Raw genomic sequence first — 20,675 nt, 5'->3', positions numbered from 1 at the left:
ACACTTTTACCTTGAACCCCTAGCCATTGTTTCAGCCCTTGCCACACAAGTTTGGAGTACTTGCGTTCGAAACCCAGATAAGTATTGAGAGAGTCCAATATTTCTTCTTCACACAATAGAGAGTCTCCATTCACCATAATACCCCATTTGCTCAGTCTCTCAACAGTTAGTCTGGTGAAGTGCTAGCCATAAGACAAATTGACGTCTAGGCATAACACAGAAAATAACAATGATGGCTTCTCCTTAAAGGCATATATTTTCAAACATTTTTTAAAAATTAATTTTAGGAAATTCAATCAAAAGGACATAAAATAGATAATTGCAATTTCAAGACTTGATATAGTAGACAAGCTTGTTTTTTTTTTTTTTTGGGGGGGGGGGGGTTCCACCCGGTACAATACTCACAATGGATCTCTCAACTAAATCTAAATTCACTCCAGGAAGACCGACATTAGGTGTAAGCGCTCCCTAACAAAGGCTACTCCGTACCTAGGGAAACTTGAACCAGAAACCTCTGAATAAAAATAGCGTACTTACCACTCCATCACAATCCGTGTTGGTAGATAATAGATGTAGGAAAAACATAGTCCTTTCTCAACAACATTTTGACATTTAGAAACAGGGGAGATCACCTACTGGAATTGCGTAAGAAAATTTACAAGCGTTAAAAATGGATTCATTATCATTGCTAAAATTCATATTCATACACAAACGCCTAACAGAATATCATATCCCCCTTGCATAAAACTGAGATTCTCTTTACACCACAATTTCTCTGTTCGTTCCAAAAATTACTCTTTTACACAGTAACAAAAATGAAGCCGCATGCTTCTCTGCCGTCTAGCATGTTTCAAAACTTGCATTTCAGTCTCCGAACTCTATTTCAATCACTCAACTTACTTCCAACAAGAGAAGTTGGTTCTAGTGCTGGGGACATTACTTTCAACAGATTCTTGCCACAGTTAGTCATGTTTGTACGTCCCAAACAGCAGACAGTTTCAACCTCAAGGTAATTTCTGAACAATACCATGTGAAAATCTGTTCTCCAGCACTATGAAGGACTCTGAACCATGTCAAGATATTCCAGTATCTCCACGACTGCTGTATTTAATTCATGCAAGACTACTCTCAACATATTCCATTGCTTTCCTTTTCACAGCCTCCATTCGTTCATCATCACCAAGCGTCTTTTCATACTCAAGATACTTTTTAAAGAGGAACTGCACTCCAGATATCATAGGCCATTAATAAAACGGATAGGGCACCATCTTAAAACAAGAAAACCAACTGAAAGAAACATCATGACAAATATTCCAGGGTATTGAAAATATATATAATCACCTTCATCTTTTTGGGTGGAAGGCTAAGAGTAATTGCCCTTTCAAATAAGGCACGGATCACATCTGCATTTCCCAGTCGAATCTCCTGTTCATTTGATTTAGTTGTGAGTCATGTACTGTAAAAACGATTTTCTTCACCCACACAATAGTGCAGTTCAATACAGTACCTGATCAAGATAAACGCTCCACAGATCAGTTCTCTTTGGATACTCGCGAAGCATTTTCTCAAATAAGGAGCGACCCCTGTCAGGAACTCCACACTTGAACTCTAGAATAGCTGTTTGTGTAATAAAGTTAATATGTTTGTGCGGAGGAAGACTTAGCAAAGCACGATTCACCACTGACTGGACTCCATCTTGGTTTTGTTTCAATAGCCACTGAATACGCCTGAGCCAAACCTAAATGCAAAGAGGACACAAAGAGTTAGCAATAGTTAAATAAGGATCAACCAAAGCACTTCCCAAACCACTCTTAGGTGTCACTACCTTGCACGAATGCTTGAACTTCTTGACCATCTTGTTAAGAAGTTCATCTGTGAGTTTGTGTTGCTCAGTCCTCTCATACATTCCTAACAAGGCCAAATGCACTTTTTTGGGATCACAATACTGCAATGCTCTTTGGAATACTTTTGCAACAGCTTCCTGGGGCGTAATCAAGGATATGGGATTCAGAGGCAAATACTTGAATTGCAAAGTGAAATATAACGAACATAAATGGGTCAATATCATTGTTTTGCTGACCTCTGGTGGATTTCCATACTCGTTTTCTAAATTAAAGTAAGCAACCCAAACATTCAGCTTTTCCAACTCTTCTCGCACATTTATCGTCCTCAAGGCCCTTGAGAAAAGAATCAAGACACAACTAACAAGTCATACATAATTTTCCATCACATTTTGCAACTCAATAGTACCTAAAAACGCTAAATCAAACATGAGTTGTGCATTTGTTTGCACCTCATTGGTTCTTTTAGTTGTTCCATGCAAGGAACCTTTTGGAGCAAAGTGTTATACTTGAGCCATATAGATCACACATATCTTCTGAGGCAACTTAAATGTGATGGCACACACCTGCCCAAGATAGTTTTTCCCAAAATGTGATGTTAGATTGACAGTCAAGGGAACAATCCTATTAGCTGGTCATGGAAAAAATAGTGCAAGTCTAGAAGCCCTTATGAAGTTAGCTGTTTTATGTGGTTGGTTGCTCACGAGGTGTAGTCGACTCAAAACAAACTACAGAGAGGGCTTTCATATTAAGCAACAGGTGCTTTATGCCTAACCGTGATGAATAAAATTGCAGACACTTATTCCTTCACTGTCCTGTGGCAACACTTATTTCATATTAGCTGGTCATTCTTTTTTAACCTATTCAAGATGCCTTCACCATGCATCGTACAGTGAGGGATCTCTGACCATCTGGGGGGTTTGAAGGAGTAAGGAAGCTACGAGAAAGATTTGGAAAACTGTACCAGCTTGTGTTTGTAGAATATTACGGAAGGAAAGAAAATGCAAGATGTTTCGAAGGAAAAGGAGATCCGGTACCGAAGATTAAGTTCAGATGCTTATGACTTTTTCTGTGTAATCTTCAGGATGTCAAAGAAGAAAATAGCAGGTTGATTTCCTCAATTCAGTACAAGGATAGGAATTGGTAGAAGGAACCCTTTTTTTTTCTGTAAGAGAGTTCTGACTATGTAAATGTCCTAGAACCAACTTGGTGCTAGATTTTTCTCTTCTTTTTGCTATCAATATGCATTACTAACCTGTTAATTAAAATATCTTTTCATATGCTTGGCAATTTGACGAGGTAAACAGGCCAATATAATCTTACAGTCCCGTTAGCATATTCACTGTCCTATCACATTGAAGCACAAGAAGCAGAATATTTTCCTTTCACAAGAGGCATATATAGTCTAGAAGAGCAACAATACCAATATGACCGAACGTTCATTAAAATTCCAACTACAACTTTATAATTCAAACTCTTCATTTGCCAGACATGGAATTCACTGTTTGTTTTCGATGAAGAAAATATAACTTCAAAGATTTACCGTTCGGCGATCAATCGGGCCTTCTCAACATCAGCCAAAGACAGCACAAATGCCATGTATTTTATCCAGACAAAGCTGCTATTAGGGGAACTTCTAACTAATTTCTCAAACTCATCTTCATCTCTGGGAATATCTTTTTCCAGTAATCTTTCCTCGGCAGCTCTAATTTCTTGTTCCCTGCTTAAACAGATTGTATCACATGAAGAAAATTATGATATAGACAACATTACTCTCTATGAATTAGTAAACTGGAAGAACAGGTAAGAAAGAAGTATAAATGATTCAAAAAGTACCTCAATCTTTTAGCTTTTTTTGCTGCATGTTTCTTGTTCTTGTCATCTAAAGTATCCAAATTGATGACATCACCTGAGTCTTCATTAACTACATCACCCATATCCAAATTTTCAGTATCATCAAGTGGGACATCCAGTGGTGGTATGGATGCCCGAGATTCAACTTCAGCAAGGAACAGATCCTTCCCATCAACAGATTCACCATCAAGATCCTCCCGTGCTTGAGAGCTCTTCTCAGGTGAAGGAGTTGATTCAATACCTATGGAAAGAGCATCTCCACTCACTGTATAACCAGAACTCGGCCTTGCATCTGTTTCAGTACTTGTAGCAGCATTAAAATATGATTTCTTCATCCCAAGTGAAATTCGATGTCTTTCCTTATCAACCTACAAAAGGTTGAAAAAATGAGTTTTGAATGTAGCACAACCAGATGAAAGAAATGACACACGCTATACAGCCGAAGTCATCACTCAAGCAATTCTGGAAAGCTAGATTAGTACTTGTAATGCTTCAGAAAGAAGGATGACAAAAGAATTTGACATGCAAAAATCAAGTACCAACTTTTATAATTCACTTATATAGCATGATCTAACATTGTTGTTATTGTCCAAACCAGGAGACGACGACAAAAATGAAAAGAAAAAGAAACAAGGGATATAAACAAAATTCTGTCATACTCTCTCTTTCCCTTTTGGCTTGATAAAATTCACGTATTCAAAAATATTTGTCTACACTACAAAAACTGCAGTGTTATACAGAACAAGCATTTACCTTCAAAATCTTTGCTGTAACTCTATCCCCAGCTTTGTGTCTAGAGTCAATAGTGTCAACATGATTGTCAGAGATCTCTGAAACATGACACAACCCAACCTAGAAAATAAAGCTGGAATCATCAGCATACAAGTAAAACACAAGCTTTCTGCTAAGAACCATAGCTCATCAACATTGCAAACTGATGAGAAAAATACATTCATGATTAACATCAGAACTTGATTATAGCTGATGAAAATACAAAGCAGGAAAAAGATATATTAATCAGTAAAGAGTGAGAAATTCATTACAGTTGATGCAATTACAATAACGCAAAAAGCTATAGACTGAAATATTAATAATGTAAGTGAATGTGATCCATATTCAAAAGTAACAATGTGGCCACTTAGGTCATAAAAACTTACTACCAAGTCAAAACTACTGGAAGTGACCTGTTACATACCAAGTTTGTGTGATCAACTGTGATAAACAGACCATATGGTTCAACTCGCTTGACTCTGCCAGATATGACATTCCCAACAGTCAAATTACTTAGAGCATCATAATCAGAGCTGGGCGCACCAACTGAACTTGATGTCCTTAGAGTGACTTCCACTCGCTTGGACAATGGCTCCACGGAGACCACCCTGTAGTATAGGAAATTAGCATACGAGAACAAGAGGATTGATACAATAAATAATTTGTCCATTCTGAGAAAACTTACTTTCCCATGACAAGTTTCCCAACAGGGAATTCTTTCTCTGGATTTTCCACATAGCCATCAGACAAGTTTGACAGGAGAACTTTAGCATCAACTTTGTGCGAAAGCATTAAAAAACATCCTTTTGGTGTTACATTTTTCACATATGCCTAAAAGTAAAAAATGGAATACATTACACTTTAACTGGCAGAAAAAGGAAACCAGTCATCACTGCAGATGCAGTAACATAGAAAGACACAAAGGCTAAAATGATTTTACCAATGAGTTTTGAGTATACAAACAGTTTATATCATATTTTCTTGTTTTCTTTGACAACTGAGAAATCAGTTCATATCATATATGTTGGATGAATTTAATGGAAAATGATGAATAAACAAGAACTATTTATGCATATATAAGGATGAAGAAAGACATCATTTGGAGTCGCTATGATGTGCCTATAGTGATTAGTAGAACCAGCTACTTCTGACTGAAAGAGGAAACATATACACACCCACATATATATACACTTGATACAACCTCAGTCCACATCCATTTATTTTACATATAAAATACAAGATGCAGTTGCTCGAGCGGAACAAAAAAGTTCATGCTTGAGAAAGTGTGAAAGAAGTTTCAGATGAAAGGTGAATTACATTCCAACAGAAAGGGAGAATGGAAAAATGAGAACAATAAATATGTGATGCAACAAAATTAGTTACTTCCAAGATTTTGATATTAATGGAAAGGAGAAACAAGGTGTATCTGAAGGCATAGTTATTAGCATTGATAAAAATTGAAGTACACATTCAAATCTTCCCACATAATATAATGCATCTCTTTTAGGAAGTCAGCCTATGTAGCAGAAGAGATCAGTTAATCAGCAAAGTGGCACTTGATATTATGCTTTGATATTGTAAGTGACAGCAATATGGAGAAAACTTAACTAGAGACGTATGAGGATGAAAACGGAGCATGGTGTATGAGGGGCTAAACAGTTTATACGGGACAGATCAATGGACATATGTGATGGAACCTTGGGATGAACCCAGAACACCTAAGTTGAAGTCGGGAAAGATGTTATTGGGAACCCATGGTGGGATGAGGTCAGTTCATTGAGGAGAGACTTGAAGTTCAAAAGATATCTAAATGGTTTGGTTCTGTATTTTAGGGGGAGGGTATTAGCTGTTAAATGCCAGCTTCTTCTAGGTATGATGCATATTTGCCTCTGAATTGGTTTATGCCACTTACATTGAAGGATTTATAGAAAGCTGATACTTCAAGAAAAGCAGATGTTGGATGAATAGCAAAGGGAATTGTCCTACTAGTGGGATTTTGATTTTGGGGCAAGTTGAAGAATTGAATAGGACAGATTGTCGTCTGTAAGGAGTGAGTGGTAACTTAATAGCTAGATGTCCATGAGATGTTAGGAAGATCATTTCATTTTGTTCGAGGGAGAAAGGAAATCATATGATCTTCTCCACCCATAGAAAGAATACATCCCTTGGACACCAAGGAAAGAAAAGGTAAATTACCTCAACATGATAACGAAGATGAAGCTTTCCTCATCTTTAAGAACCCCTTCAATCGATTAATTTCCAATTAGACAAGTGTTACATAAGATTCAATACTATTATATCATCAAAATTAACTTGCGGGCATCCATCAGAGTTTGGCATATATCAATGTTGTGCGATATCTTTTGCATGGAGGGGGATGAAGACACAAGCACGAGGGTATTATAGGTTTAAAGGTCAGAAAACTACGGAAAGAGAATGACAGCACATTAATGCAGCTTGCAAGAAAAAAAGAAACATCCAAATCATATTGTACCTGCACCATCATATTAGGATGAAGATCCTCAATCTTCTCCACCAATACAGGAAACTTCCTGAATAAACAATAACCAAAAAAAATAAAAATCAATAAGCAACAAAAAGAAGTACGGAAATGATATAGCCTATGGGTGAAAATACCTTATATATCCACATTGAAATAATTGCTAGATAGCCTCAAGGAGGGAAAGGAAGGATAGGTGGAAAGACATCTAAATTGTTTTTTTTTAAACAACCGTGGTGTCCGGCCCAGATTGCGCACACCTCGACTAATTCCACGGAATACCTGTCACCTCCCACCTGCAGGACATCAGGTAACTCTATCCACCAAAACTAGAACAGATGGAAAGAAATAAACTAGTGTTTGTCTCTGTTGGGAATTGAACTTGAGAACTCACGGTGCTCAACCCACGTCATTGAACCACTAGGCCACACCCTTGGGTGCATTGTTTCTTTTGGTTTTAGAGGAACGGAAATGCCAAAGTGGAAGGGCTTCTCTTTCCTTCCCCTCATCTTTTATTTCCTAAGCCAAACAAAGGAAATAGACATTCACCCCTCCTATAGTACTCCAATAATGAGTAAGATTCCAATGTTATACAACATTACCAATTTTATAACCCATTTACCGAATAAATTATCAAACAACTATTACAGGACATTTCGGCCTAATCATCTATATTAACTTCCTTGAGTCTGCAGCAAGGAGGATCGTGAACACATAAGAAGGTCCAATGCACTGGATGACAGAAGTCATAACGCATAGCATATATCCGCCTTTAAATTCACTATCAGAACCTCTATTTTCCCGCCTAATCAGCTAAATTGACACCCTCAGGTCTGCAAGGAGGAGGATATTGAAAACATAAAAAGGTCCAGTACACTTTAGATAACAGAAGTATCATTGGGATCAAGTGCATAACACACATTGACTGTGAAATTCATTGACCGAACTCTGCAGAAACAGACTAAGAAAAGCTTAGGCAACAACATTTTTTTATCATCTAGAAGAACAATTATATTCCAAAAGTAAAACATTTGTAGCATGTTTTTTTGCAGCATGATAAGAAATCTATAACCGATGAAGATTATAAATGCATTCAGGCTCATGAAGTTCATGTGTGTTGACCTTTAAGAAATAACACAAGAGGAGAGGAGAGCATACGTAGACGTCTTAGGAAGAGTCCTTAGAAAATTCAAGTGTAAGAGATCTGGAACTTACAAAGTGTCATTGAGTGCAGAGAGTTTCTGCTTCTGGGTTTTGTGTGAAATAGATCGCAGCGAGAGGTCAATATGAACAGTTCCCTTGCCTGAATAAGCAATCTCCAGAACTTTGCACTTTACAAATTGTCCTTCATGATATCCAGATAGAGGATCGGTTACCCCTGGATCTGTCAGTTCAGTGAAATGAACCTTACCATATAGGTGAGGATCAATCTGAACAAGCACTCCACCAACACCTGGAAGGATTTTGGAAATCCTGCCACCCAAAACACTGCCTTTACGAATATGAAATGACATATTTTCACTTAAATGATCTGTGGGACCATCTTCTTGACAAGCAGGTCTTTCTGGGTCAATCAACAGTGGATGTGAAATTAAGCGCACTAACTTCTTCTCCTTGTTACAACTTAAAACATAACCAGAGAAGGCCCTGCCAACAGAGAACCTTTTCTGAAATTCATCTAGCTCACTAGGCTCACTTGAGCTATTTAAGATATAGAGCTGGGCCTTAACATCTCGAGATATCGTTATCCAAGCCCATTCACTGTCAACTTTGTACACAAAGCCAGAAACTAGCTGGCCAGTTGAATAACTGAATTTTTTAACGGGTTCAATTTCACCAGATCCTGGACACAAAAGAACAACCATAGTCAGAACTCAAAAGGGATACCTTCAAAAATAAAAGTAGACTTGCATCACTTGAACATGATTGAATTGTGTCTATTTCACGAATATTAATCTGAATATCTTAACCACCCTAGTGCGTAAGATTTATTTTGGTTTTTATTTCTTTAAATGGAATAAACCTTTTCTGCATCCATAGAGGAACTCATAAAAGAAAGACAAGATTTTCAAGTTTATAAATTGAAGTTTGTCGCCATGAACTCATAGAAACAACGAATGAGATTATCGAACTAAAATTTAAGAGTTCTCAGCATTACGCATATATATGCCAGCCACAAATACATCAGACTGGGGAAAAATTAGTCCAATAAGAGAATACCCCGACATATCCGGTATATAGAGAAGGACAGAATCACAAGACTTTTTGGTGTTAGTAAACATAAAATAACCATGCAAAGACATAAGGATTGGGTAAAATAGTTCCCTATTAGACATGCCAAGCTTGTGGAGCTTGCAAAGAGACAAAAATTAAGGCAGCAAACCTTCTACTAATATATCACACAATACAAATTTCAGTTTATTGCACTCTCTCAAGATCCCATCTGGAGTCTCACAGCCAAAAGTATATTCTTCACACTCTACAGGGCTTTAAGAGGGATGACATTTGATCTAACAACAAGAATGCAAATCTGTTCAAAGTGAACAAGGTAGACGCCAAGCTCAAGTGGAAGAAATTCATACGAGGTAATAGTCGGTAAAAACAAAAAAGATATCATGCCATACTTAGCAATGTTATCATTTCACCTGCAAGTATGGATGGTTTAATGGATAGCTCCCACTGATAGACTCTGTTAACACTTTCTGACATATTGAACTTTGAAATGATCCTTGCAGTAAGAGTCTGCCCAAATCTGAAGTTACTAAATGGAGCTTCAGTGTAATTGTCATCCGATGCCTATTCATCAAGAAATTGAAAGACACAAGTTATGGAACACAAAAAATTAAGTTACATTTATCTTTTTCTCCTATTCTTTTTTCTTTCAAGAAGGCAAGGATTTCTATAATCAGGTATACTTTCTTTCTTTGTCTATAGTGCAAGGGGGGAACTCATTGTACCATTACATAATCATTTGAGAAGAAGCTATCAAATAATTGCTTACCTCTGTTATGTGCACCCTCCCATGGAAACTGGACCCAAATTTTAGTCTCAGTTCAAGTGGCCTTATTTCAGTAATCTGCAGTTAATCGAAAAGATAAAATATAGTCCCCAGCTAATTTGTGATCTGAATCCTTCATGAAAAAAAGTAATCTATTACCAAGAAAGATATCCATACCTCTGCCTGAACCAGCGATCCAACATTATAAGTAGATTTCCTTTTAGCCCTCTTGGAATTTGACGTTTCAATAGCTTCACTGATAGACTTGAGCTGCAGCAGCAATCTCCCACTTGTTGAAGGAGAGGGAAGGGCCATAACAGTGGCAATGACACTATATTAAGGAAAAATGAATTACAAAATAGAAACAACAATAGCAAGCATCAAACAAAAATGACCTACTTTAGCTTTCTATAAAATGAAAAGCACAGTAGCGTGATGGTAGACAATCACCCCCCCCCCTCCAAAACCCTAACCACCCACCCACTCACACAACTAGCTCCCAAAATAAGTCATACTAATTTTAGTAAGTCCCATAATTATACGCCCTGACTTAGAATTCGAAGTCTCCTTATATTAAATACTAGATAGAAAGATGTGTACATTCCTGACGTCCCTCCCTCAAAAGTGATTCAAATTCCACGGTAGACTTCTCTTTTATATTCTTCCATTTAAGTATCAGCTAGATATATCTTCTGACTGGCATGTGCACATAAACCGTGCAAAGATGGTTTCTCCTACATTTCTACCCATGGTAACAGTACATTGAATGTTTACATTAGCTTAAGTTCCATCTACCCAAGTTACAACTTCATAAAGATTATTACAGGGAAAAATTGGCATTGCTTGATATATAGATGATTCCATATTTCACTTGCAACCATACTACAAGATTCTTATACTTTTTTCCTTTCGATCATATTAATTAATCTATAATTCTATATCACAGCTACCTCATGCAGCCATTTGCTATTCACCAAGCATAAAATACAAACCATTTCAAAGCAAGTTTTGCTCTGAAATTTCTGATTCGCTTTACTTCCTTCTCAAGTCTAGTGATACTACAAGGTCCAAGCTCATATTTCAAGGTGATGTTAAGTCACAATTTTTTTTTGCATAACCGTGGTCTTTTAGACAGCTTGCATGCATCTCGATTAATTCCGTGGAGTATTTGCTACCTCCCACCAGCACCAGCATATGCATCTGGTAACTCTATCCACCAAGGCTTGGATAGATAGGAAGAGATCACATAATGTATTTGCCTCTGGTGAGATTTGAACAAGAGACCTCAGAATTCTCAACCGACTTTATTGGCCACCAAGCGACACCGTTGGGTGCTTAAGTCACAACATTTTCCGCATGAACTACTATGCACATCTCATTTGCTTTACTGTTGGAATTTCTAAATATCACTTTTGTTGAAGAGTCCCACATCGGGATCTTATTGGACGGTCAGTTTTGTTATATAGCTTGGGTAATCCTCACCTTTATGGTTTGAGTTATATCCAAAATCCATTTCTTTACATACAATCAAAGAAGGATCCCTCCCAATTCTTGTTTCCCAGTGTTGGACCACCCATATTAAAAGTTGTCCGTGCTCGAGATGTTTAGTTGTGGCGTTAGGGGAGAGGGAGGATGCTAAAGAGTCCCCCATCGGGCTCTTATAGGATGGGTGGTCTTTTTACATGAATTGGACAATCCTCATATCCTGAGCTAGCTTTGGGGTTGAGTTAGGTCCAAGATTCACTACTTGACAATTTTCATTGCAACTCAAATGGTAAAAATTCCAAACTGAAGCAAAACCACAAAATAGTGAAAAAATAAAATAAAACGACAAAACATTTTTCTGGGAAGTGGTTGAGTGGTTGGGAGATGGGCCTACTGTGTGGGAGAAGACCTGGGATCGAATCCAGCCTTTGTCAGCTGCTAAGTCATGAGCTCGTTGCATGGGGCTCGCCTACTGCAGTGTTCATCTCCTATGTGGTTGGTGCGCTATTGCACAGAGAACAAGTTACCACAGAGTGCTCAACCGAAGGAAAGAAGTTGTGGCAGAGGTTGGGAAAAGGTTGTGGGTTTCCCAGGGATTCCAAACAAAAAACATTTTCCGCTCCACCCGGACATCATAAATGGAATGACAATGAAAACACAAAAAAGACAAATAGAAAAAGAATTATCAGGTTTTATTTTTTTATAACCTAGCATTATCAGGTCTTATTACCTTTCTCCATTGGTAAATGATTTAGGTGGAAGATTTTGAGTATTGTAATCAGCTCGTGATGCATATCCAAGAGTGTAATTATATGATGGTACTGAAACAACCTGGTTAACAGAAAATGTTAAGCACGCCTACAACATGAATCGAAGTAGGCAGAATACAACCAAAAAATCAGGGGGAGAAAATGAAAGACTTGCCAAGTAATTTTCTTTAACAATCTCCACAACAGCATTTACAGTTTGATTTACTTCCAATTCTCCTAGCATTTCCCTTTTGCGTTTCTGTTTAAGAAGGTAAGGTAATCAAATACACCAGAAAAAAAAAATTAGAGCAGTGCAACCAGAATAGATACAAGATAAAGCAAGAAAGAAAACACAAGATTTATACAAAAATTTAGTATTTTTTCACGGAAGAATTAGTACAAAAAACGGTCCCCAGCTTGTGATATGTGGGCTGCCCACCCGCACAGGCTCAAACCCTGCCGTAAACAAAAGCCTGGTATCTAAGTAAAAAAGGATAGAAGTACAGTCCATTATCCACCGAATTTCTAACTGTGCACACTGTCCCCCGGGGATATCCCGGTTATAAAAAGATCTTCAATGAGACGAATAAAACTGAGAGAATGAACAGTACAGTATAACAAATGAAATAGCAAATTCAAGAATGACCTTCTGGGTTTGACTGTTAGTGGTCTCTTTCTTTGATTTATTCACAAAAACAGGCTTCAAAGACAGATCCACCAGGCGTTCTATCTTGGAAATATCAAGTACTGCAGTACGAATACTTGAGCCAGTCTCCACTGGGATTCCACTTACTGCAAAGGTATCATTTACTTTATTAGTTCTCAAGGAAACAAACAACAACTGTATATTCAATGTTTCAAAGGGACTTACACTGATAGTGGGAAATAAAACCAAAAACGTCATCACATTTCTGAAAGCTTACTACAACACCGAATTCCTTTATTTCATGAACTTTTCCCTTCACAGTGCAACCCAGATTAAACTGTTCCACCCATCTTAAGTCGGAACCTCCAGAGTCCACTGACTGCAGCTTGGCAATCTGATAGCAGAGAAAGATGAACAAAGATCTATTCAAACTGATATAGATTCTCCGAGAAAAGAGTATTCCCTACATTGCCTTCTATATAACAAGATCTGATAGAGGACACAGTCCAATAAACATATGTCATATTTATGAGCATCGGTTACTTATTATTAAGTGAGTTTTTGGGATACACAATTAATGAAAAGAAAAAAAAACATTTTTACTTACATGGACCTAAGTTTGGGATGCGGGAAGCGAGGTTGAGATGGTTCGGGCATGTAATGAGGAGGTGCTCGAATATCCCAGTGCAGAGGCGTGAGAGATGTGAGAGGTTGGTTGTGGATGGTTCCAGGAAAGGTAGAAGTAGACCCAAGAAGTACGGGGGAGAGGTGATTAGCTAGGAGGAAAAGTCTAAGTAGACCCAAGAAGTACTGGGGAGAGGTGATTAGATAGGACATGACACAGTTTCAGCTTATCGAGGATATGACCTTAGATAGGAGGTTGTGGAGGACACGGATTAGGGTAGAAAGTTAGTATGTGGGAGTGCATTGACTTGATGTTCGTCCATACTAGTAATTGTACTATTACTCTTGTAGTTTCTTGTCCTTCGATTCGATTTTTGTTACTGTCCGTTGTTTCTTGTACTTGGCTTATCATACTGCGTTGTTGTAGTACTATTCTGTTACTATACATTGTTTCTTGTACTTCCATTATTTCTTTTCCTGGACTGATTTTCTTGAGCCGAGGGTCTAAGTCTCTCTATCTCTAGGGTGGTAAGGGTTTGTGTACCCCTCTAACCTCCCCAGACCCCACTTTGTGGGACTACACTAACACTGGATATGTTATTATTGGCATTTTATTGAACAATGAAGACACTAGAGACTCCAATGCAAAACCTTAGCACACAGGATAATTTTGAATCTTGTTTCAGGCTACCACATTCTCCTCTGTCAGCAGAAAATAAAACAAACATACAAGCCCACCTGTTATGGACCCAAGGCAGGTATTCACGCTCTTGAAAGTCGAAAAGGTTAATTAAATGATAAAACAGATGAGCAGAAACTGTAAAAGACTTTGATCATTCAAGTCAAAAGCAACAACTATGGAGATGAGGAGATCTATGGTACTTCCAAAAGTGTGTAGTCAAAACAGGCAACTCATAAGAACACATGATAAGTTTACTTCCAGTCCAAAAGAACACAACCAAGAACAAGTAAGTGAAGCTAAATCAAATGGGAAAAGTCTGGCTAAATTTGGGCAAAGTTGAACAATACGTAACATAACTCACCCTATGGGCATAAGAGTTAAAGTGAATTTAATTTAACCCAATTAAAAAGGATTTACAGCCGGGGGTCTATCGGAAACAGCCTCTCTACTTTTTCGGAAGTAGCGGTATGGACTGCGTACATTTTACTCCCCAAACTTGGTGGGAATTCACTAGGTTTGTTGTTGTTGTTGTTGTAAAAAGGATTTACAGCGAATTTAGGAAGTTCCAAGTGCACTATCAGATAGAAAGTCCCTCCCTTAATAAAGGCAGAAAATCTGCCTACACAAAGCCCATACCAGAAGTCTAACAGATTTCCAAAAGGTTTGTTCTATGTTCTGATAGTTTTCTTCCCTACCAATTGCAGATGCACCTTCCATGTTGGCTAAAGATGCAACAGACAGAGAAAACAGTCTGTATGACAAGCAAACAGGAAAATTTTGCCAGTAATTACCTTCTCCTCCACACGGAAGTATTCTTGAATAAAGGATGCATCCGTTGAAGAGCAAAAAGACTGCTTCAAAGAAACTGTAATTCGACTTGTTTCACTGCTGACCTGGATAAGAAAGGGAAGGGAAGAATCAAAATTTCACTGGGAATACCAAAAGCATAACATACTAAAGCTTCAGTATACCAAACTGTTGACCTACATCAACAACGTTAGTGCGTACAGACTGTCCAATCTGGTAAACTTCAGAAAGACTAGATCTTCTGTCATCAGTAGCCTTCATGAAAAACAAATGGCGATGACTCAACATTTTCTATTGATCATATTGTGCACTTCATCCAAATAAAAGAGACGATCATGAAGGTAATAGATTTACTGCAAGAAGTATATATACCCTGTTTCTTGGAGAAAACCCAGTCAAGCGCCCAAGGTAGCGAATGAAGATACCACTTTCAATTATATTACAAACATATCCCTAGATAAAACAATATATGCTGTAGTTAGCAGAGAAGTGGAATTACCAGAAAGTAATATCATGGTCAATAAACCAACTTCAACTACTAAAGCTTTGAGCATTTCAAAAGAAAAACTTTAGTTGTTGTGATCTCTCCAGTTATGAACAATCACTAGTTTGTAAGAACCATGCCTACCCCACAAGAAAAGGCGAAAAACAAAGATAAAAAATGTGCCTCAGTTCCTTGCCATTGGATTATAAACAGTTGCCTAGCTTACCTAGAAAGGAGAGATGAAAGAAACTCAAAAATTATGAAGTACATTTCTTACATGCAGCACCGAGTTAAGACGGACTTGGTTAATATCCAGCGGAAGTTGCTGAGCTGAGATCACAAGAGAATGTTTTGCAGAGAGTATAAAATTGCTGCCGTCTATGTCTACAAACATCAAAGACCCAAACAAATATCTAGTCAGTGCAGTGTCATGTTAAAACACTCTCATGCAGCCTCAGAAACTAAAGAACATAGAAATACCACAGGTCAGTCTATGGACAATAGTTGGTTAAATTACAGAAGAATCACATAACAAGTAGAGGATACAAAGTTGACTGCAGCATTAATATAAAGGTATTATAATGGGCATCTCCAACTCCAACATCTACAGCATACTGACTAAATCAGTATTGCTGAATCAGTATTCAGTACTTGACTTAGCAGAATGCGACTAGAAAATCTAGAAGTCTCTTTCCCCCTCTTCAAACTTGTACTATTGTATTCCTCAGCATTAAGGATATGAGAGAGATAGAGAGAGAGATAGCTAGTTACAAAGCTCCTAGAAATTCTACCACTTGATCAATGTTCTTTACACCAAAAATAAAAAGATAAAATACAATTCTCTTTCACTTAAAAAAGGGCAGCTCAGTGCATTAAAGCTACCGCTATGCGCGGTGTCCGAGGAAGGGCCCCACCACAAGGGTGTATCGTACGCAGTCTTACCTTGTATTTCTGCCAGAGGCTGTTTCCAAGATTTGAACCCGTGACCTCCTGGTCACATGGCAGCAACTTTACCAGTTACTCCAAGGCTCCCCTTCCCTTTCTGAATTGAATTGGACCTATCTTCAAAACATTCTCATTTCTTTTCTTCCATACAGACTACAAAATAAAAGCACCCCCCCCCCCCCAAAAAAAAAAAAAAAAAAAACAACCTTTTCTCACCCAACAACTCAGTAAATCTGGGTTATGTCCTAGCATGGTCCAATTAACCTATGTAAGGCTAAAAAAGATTGCCCAAATTTGAGCCGTGAATCAACAGTGGAGGAACAGGTGGCTGTTTGTTTCCCTTGTTTCACTGCACAGGCAGCATCTGGAGACTACAGGTAGTCTCCTTTTCTGGAGCACTTCATGTGTTAAGCAAGATCTCCTAGTCACCAGACAAGTGAAACATTTTAATTTGAATGGTGCTATGCTTTTCCAGATTTTCCTCCATAGGATTACCCCTCGCAGATTCCTCCTCTCTTCTGCTTTTCAGTTTTCATACAACACCAATGATAAGTTTTGCTCTCAATGACACGCTAATCTAGATTAACAAGAAACCACCTTTTTGCTATTATTGAATAGGCATACAACCACTTTGGCTTCTTCTCAGTAAAACTATTAGCTATGTCTATCCAACAAATAAAATACAAAATTACTGGACAACTAAAAAGTGAGCTATGAAAAAAAATTGGGTCAGAAATGACCAAATATTAACTGAAGAGATATCTCGATACAGCTGGATGTAGGATAGAGAAAGTACCAAGAACCAAAAGCTGATCAAACTCATACCCAGGTCTCAAGGCAGACTTCATCAACTCAGCATGGCCTGCAAGCGGTAAACACAACAATATTTCAACTGCCTAAATCTTAAAAAAGTAAAAGCAATTGCAGAGAAACAAAGGATTCAACGGATGATATTCACCACTGTGATCAGACAAATGTTGGGGTGAGATTGTGCCCTTAAAACGACCCTGAGCAGTAACATCTAGCACAATTGCATCCGGAGTTACTCGTTCAACCACTCCAGAAACAACATTTCCAGGTTTAACGAGTTCATTGCTGAATACCCTAGCATTAACATTCAAATAATTGGAGGAATCATTTATGTAACCAAAAAAATGAAATCCAGAAACGCAACCTCAAAAAAAAAAAAAAAAGCCACAGTGATACTAGTCAAATTGACGTCAATGCTTTTGAGCATGTAATCCGAGGCCAACACAAGGGAGTCCAAGCCATGATCACCTCATGGATGCCAAGAACAATGTCGTGTGGATGATAGTTTGGAGCGCGGAAGGAGCTATCTCTGATGATATCATCAAAGGGAGTATTGAGCAACGGCGTGTTTGGAAGATAGCGTGGAGTCTACGAGGTCCAACGAAGCAAAGGAAGAGCATATGTGACAACAGATGGCCATTTGGCATTTAGGGTCACTTTTAGGCCCACTTGGTATTTAGGGTCACTTTTGGGCCCATTTGTAATAAATAGCTCATGGCTATAAATAGTTAGGTTTTCCTTCATTTTTAGGATAGCTGATGAATAATGATGACAGATACACTTGTGAATGTTTTTAAGCTTGTTGGGAGCTTATTGCTTTATTGAGAAACACGGTTGTGAGTGAAAAATTTCACTTGAGGTCTTCATAAGAGAATTGGTGCTTGTAGAATTTATCGTTGGGGTTTTTGGGTTTAATATACCCATTAGTTTCATTGATTTTTCTATCTGTGTGTTATTCTATCTATCTTTTACTTTCCTGTTTTGTCTCTATCATTTTTACTTTGTTTTTGTGTTATTTTGCCTTTCCGTATTTTGTCTCGTATCATTTAGTATCAGAGTCGAGCTTAGGATCGTTCCCACGATTCTAGTCTTGGATTTGTTATCTAGAAAATTAAAAAAAAAAAGTGTAAAAATAAACGTTTTGGTCATTTTTGAATCTTTGAGTATTTTGATTTTTGAGTCTTCTTGTGTTTCGAATACTAGAATCTTGTTCCCTAGTACTATTAGAGCCAAAATCTGAAATTTGAGCTTATTCCGACAAGATTTAAGTGTTCCACCATTGTTGAAGTTTGAGAATGAAGAAATTTGATGTGGGTTCTCAAATATGATTTCTGTGGTTGAATTTTTGAGCTTAAAGTTGCTTGGATTGTGTTTGGGAGTTTGAAGTGAGCTTGGGTTTCGAATTTGTCAAATTCCGAGTTCGTTTGCTCAAGGGTCAATTTTTTGAATGTTCTTCATGTTCTTCCTATCTTGTTGAAGAAGAGCATTCAAAAAGAGTGTGTTTGAACCAAAGGAGTGAAAGAAAAGGTTGTGTACTTGTTTATGCCAAGAAATATTCCAAAATGTCAAAAGGAGAAAGGATAAGGTTAGCACAAAAAGGGAATGTTCCAAAAGAGGAAGGGGCAAAAATAGAGTACAAAGGGGACCACAAGAAATTTCAAGGCTTCTAGAGCTTGAAGGATCCATTGAAGAACCACAAGTTGTTGAATAATTGTTCAACCAGCCTCAACGACACAACAATTTGGGCCAAAACACTTGACGACTTCCCTTGACGGCTCACCAAGCTAGTGACGAACCGTCGCAAAATCAGTCGCGAGTTGAGGGTTGTGGATGACTTACTGGTTGGAGCTGACGGACAGCCTGACGCTCAGTCAAGCTTGCAACGGCCAGCCAATTCATCCATCGCCAAGAACAAGTTCAACAACCTATTTTGGAAAGGGGGCGACGGCCTAAGCGGCGGACGACCAAGGGGGTGACGGTCAGTCACTCAAACCGTCACCCTGAGGCAGATTGCACCACTTTTCTGGAAATATTGTGACGGGTTCCTTGAGTTATCTCCACAAGGTTAACGGATCACCAACAAATTGGTCAAGTTGGAAAGAGTCACGTAAGCTCATTTTTAGATTCTTAGTTTCTTTTCTTTGATTCTTCATCATCTTTTTACTTAATTAACAACTAGTAATCCCTCTACTTAGTCGTGATTAGTTCTTGAGTCCGTTTTTCTTTTTTGCTCTCTTCTTTGTGTGCTTTTATCGTTTGTTTCTTAGTTAATTTCTTGTCTCAAGTCCTTTTACTTTTAATTGAGTCGTCCATATTTGCTTCATCCCCTTTCTCCCATATTCTAAGAACCATGGGTGGAGCAACCTTTGATACCTTAGTGGAAGCCATCATGGGGTTGCGACAAGATGTGAATGGATTGATTAGGGATTGAAGGGAAGATGGTAAATTTTAGGTGTCTTACTCCCCAAAACACCTCAAGCGAACAAAACACTTCCACTATCACTACCCCGGAGATCATCCACCAAAATTATTCTCCAATAACTCAAGAACATGTTCCCTCAACCCAAACAACTGCAAACCAAGCTCCACAAAACATTTTCAACCATTCCAAATCCAATTACGCAACGATTCTTCCCACATTAGGCCCATTAACCGTGATACTAGCATTTTACCTAGCATCACTCCTTCTCTTGTGTGGAATCATGAACCAATACTTCCAAAGGAGAATGCAAGGAGAGTGCCTCGTGAACATATGCTTGAAGGCCACACCGAGTTCTTACCAAAGGATTCCAAACTTGAAAAGTGTGATGGCAAGTCGATGAAAGATTTGGATTCAACGTCGAATCCTTTTCAAGAAGAAGAGGATGATACGAGTCAAATTGGCGTCAACACTTTTGAGCATATAATTCGAGGCCAACACAAGGGAGTCCAAGCCATGGCCACCTCAAGGATGCCAAGACGTGTTTGGAGTACCCTTTTAGAGCTCCAACTAGAACAATATCATGTGTGGATGATAGCTTGGAGCGTGAAGGGGCTATCTTTGATGATATCATCAAAGGGAATATTGAGCAACGTCATGTTTGGAAGATAACGTGGAGTCTACAAGGTCCAACGAAGCAAAGGAAGAGCATATGTGTCAGCATATGGCCATCTGGCATTTAGGATTACTTTTGGGCCACTTGTAATAAATAGCCCATGGCTATAAATAGTTAGGTCTTCCTTCATTTTTACAATAGTTGATGAATGACGATGAGAGATACACTTGCGAGTGTTTTTAAGCTTGTTGGGAGCTTATTGATTTGTTAAGAAACGTTGGTTGCGAGTAATTAATTTCACTCGGGGTCTTCGTAAGAGAATTGGTGCTTGTAGGATTTATCGTTGGGATTTTGGGGTTTAAGATGCCCATTAGTTTCATTGATTTTTCTATCTTTGTGGCACGTAGTGGAGTTAACGCTAAATTAGAGGTTTGGAGGCAAACG

The 20,675-nt window shown here is 38.2% G+C and overlaps 1 protein-coding gene and 1 non-coding gene across 2 annotated transcripts in view; one reads left to right on the top strand and one right to left on the bottom strand.

The window, feature by feature from the left end:
• Positions 1 to 654: 654 nt before the first annotated feature.
• Positions 655 to 20,675, bottom strand: part of LOC107868160 (rRNA biogenesis protein RRP5) — a 49,695-nt gene continuing 29,674 nt past the window's right edge. Inside the window, exons 13-37 of the mRNA XM_047408768.1 lie at positions 17,345 to 17,490; positions 17,183 to 17,248; positions 15,719 to 15,825; positions 15,330 to 15,410; positions 15,138 to 15,212; positions 14,942 to 15,043; positions 13,070 to 13,238; positions 12,845 to 12,990; positions 12,374 to 12,457; positions 12,180 to 12,280; positions 10,142 to 10,295; positions 9,968 to 10,042; positions 9,612 to 9,762; positions 8,182 to 8,809; positions 6,961 to 7,018; positions 5,152 to 5,297; positions 4,891 to 5,074; positions 4,449 to 4,547; positions 3,678 to 4,063; positions 3,385 to 3,561; positions 2,081 to 2,177; positions 1,826 to 1,981; positions 1,508 to 1,738; positions 1,342 to 1,425; positions 655 to 1,220 (exon numbers count right to left, since the gene is read on the bottom strand). Of these exons, the coding sequence (XP_047264724.1) occupies positions 1,113 to 1,220; positions 1,342 to 1,425; positions 1,508 to 1,738; positions 1,826 to 1,981; positions 2,081 to 2,177; positions 3,385 to 3,561; positions 3,678 to 4,063; positions 4,449 to 4,547; positions 4,891 to 5,074; positions 5,152 to 5,297; positions 6,961 to 7,018; positions 8,182 to 8,809; positions 9,612 to 9,762; positions 9,968 to 10,042; positions 10,142 to 10,295; positions 12,180 to 12,280; positions 12,374 to 12,457; positions 12,845 to 12,990; positions 13,070 to 13,238; positions 14,942 to 15,043; positions 15,138 to 15,212; positions 15,330 to 15,410; positions 15,719 to 15,825; positions 17,183 to 17,248; positions 17,345 to 17,490 (3,811 nt within the window). The 3' untranslated portion in view covers positions 655 to 1,112. The remainder of the gene's footprint in view (positions 1,221 to 1,341; positions 1,426 to 1,507; positions 1,739 to 1,825; positions 1,982 to 2,080; positions 2,178 to 3,384; positions 3,562 to 3,677; positions 4,064 to 4,448; positions 4,548 to 4,890; positions 5,075 to 5,151; positions 5,298 to 6,960; positions 7,019 to 8,181; positions 8,810 to 9,611; positions 9,763 to 9,967; positions 10,043 to 10,141; positions 10,296 to 12,179; positions 12,281 to 12,373; positions 12,458 to 12,844; positions 12,991 to 13,069; positions 13,239 to 14,941; positions 15,044 to 15,137; positions 15,213 to 15,329; positions 15,411 to 15,718; positions 15,826 to 17,182; positions 17,249 to 17,344; positions 17,491 to 20,675) is intronic.
• Positions 5,543 to 5,622, top strand: LOC124897472. The gene has a single exon (XR_007054190.1). It is a non-coding gene; the product is annotated as a small nucleolar RNA R12 (small nucleolar RNA).

Source organism: Capsicum annuum, chromosome 3, assembly GCF_002878395.1.
Source record: "Capsicum annuum cultivar UCD-10X-F1 chromosome 3, UCD10Xv1.1, whole genome shotgun sequence".
NCBI classification, from domain to species: domain Eukaryota; kingdom Viridiplantae; phylum Streptophyta; class Magnoliopsida; order Solanales; family Solanaceae; genus Capsicum; species Capsicum annuum.
Note: the sequence above shows the minus strand (reverse complement) of the source record. Positions and strands in the feature narration are given on the sequence as shown.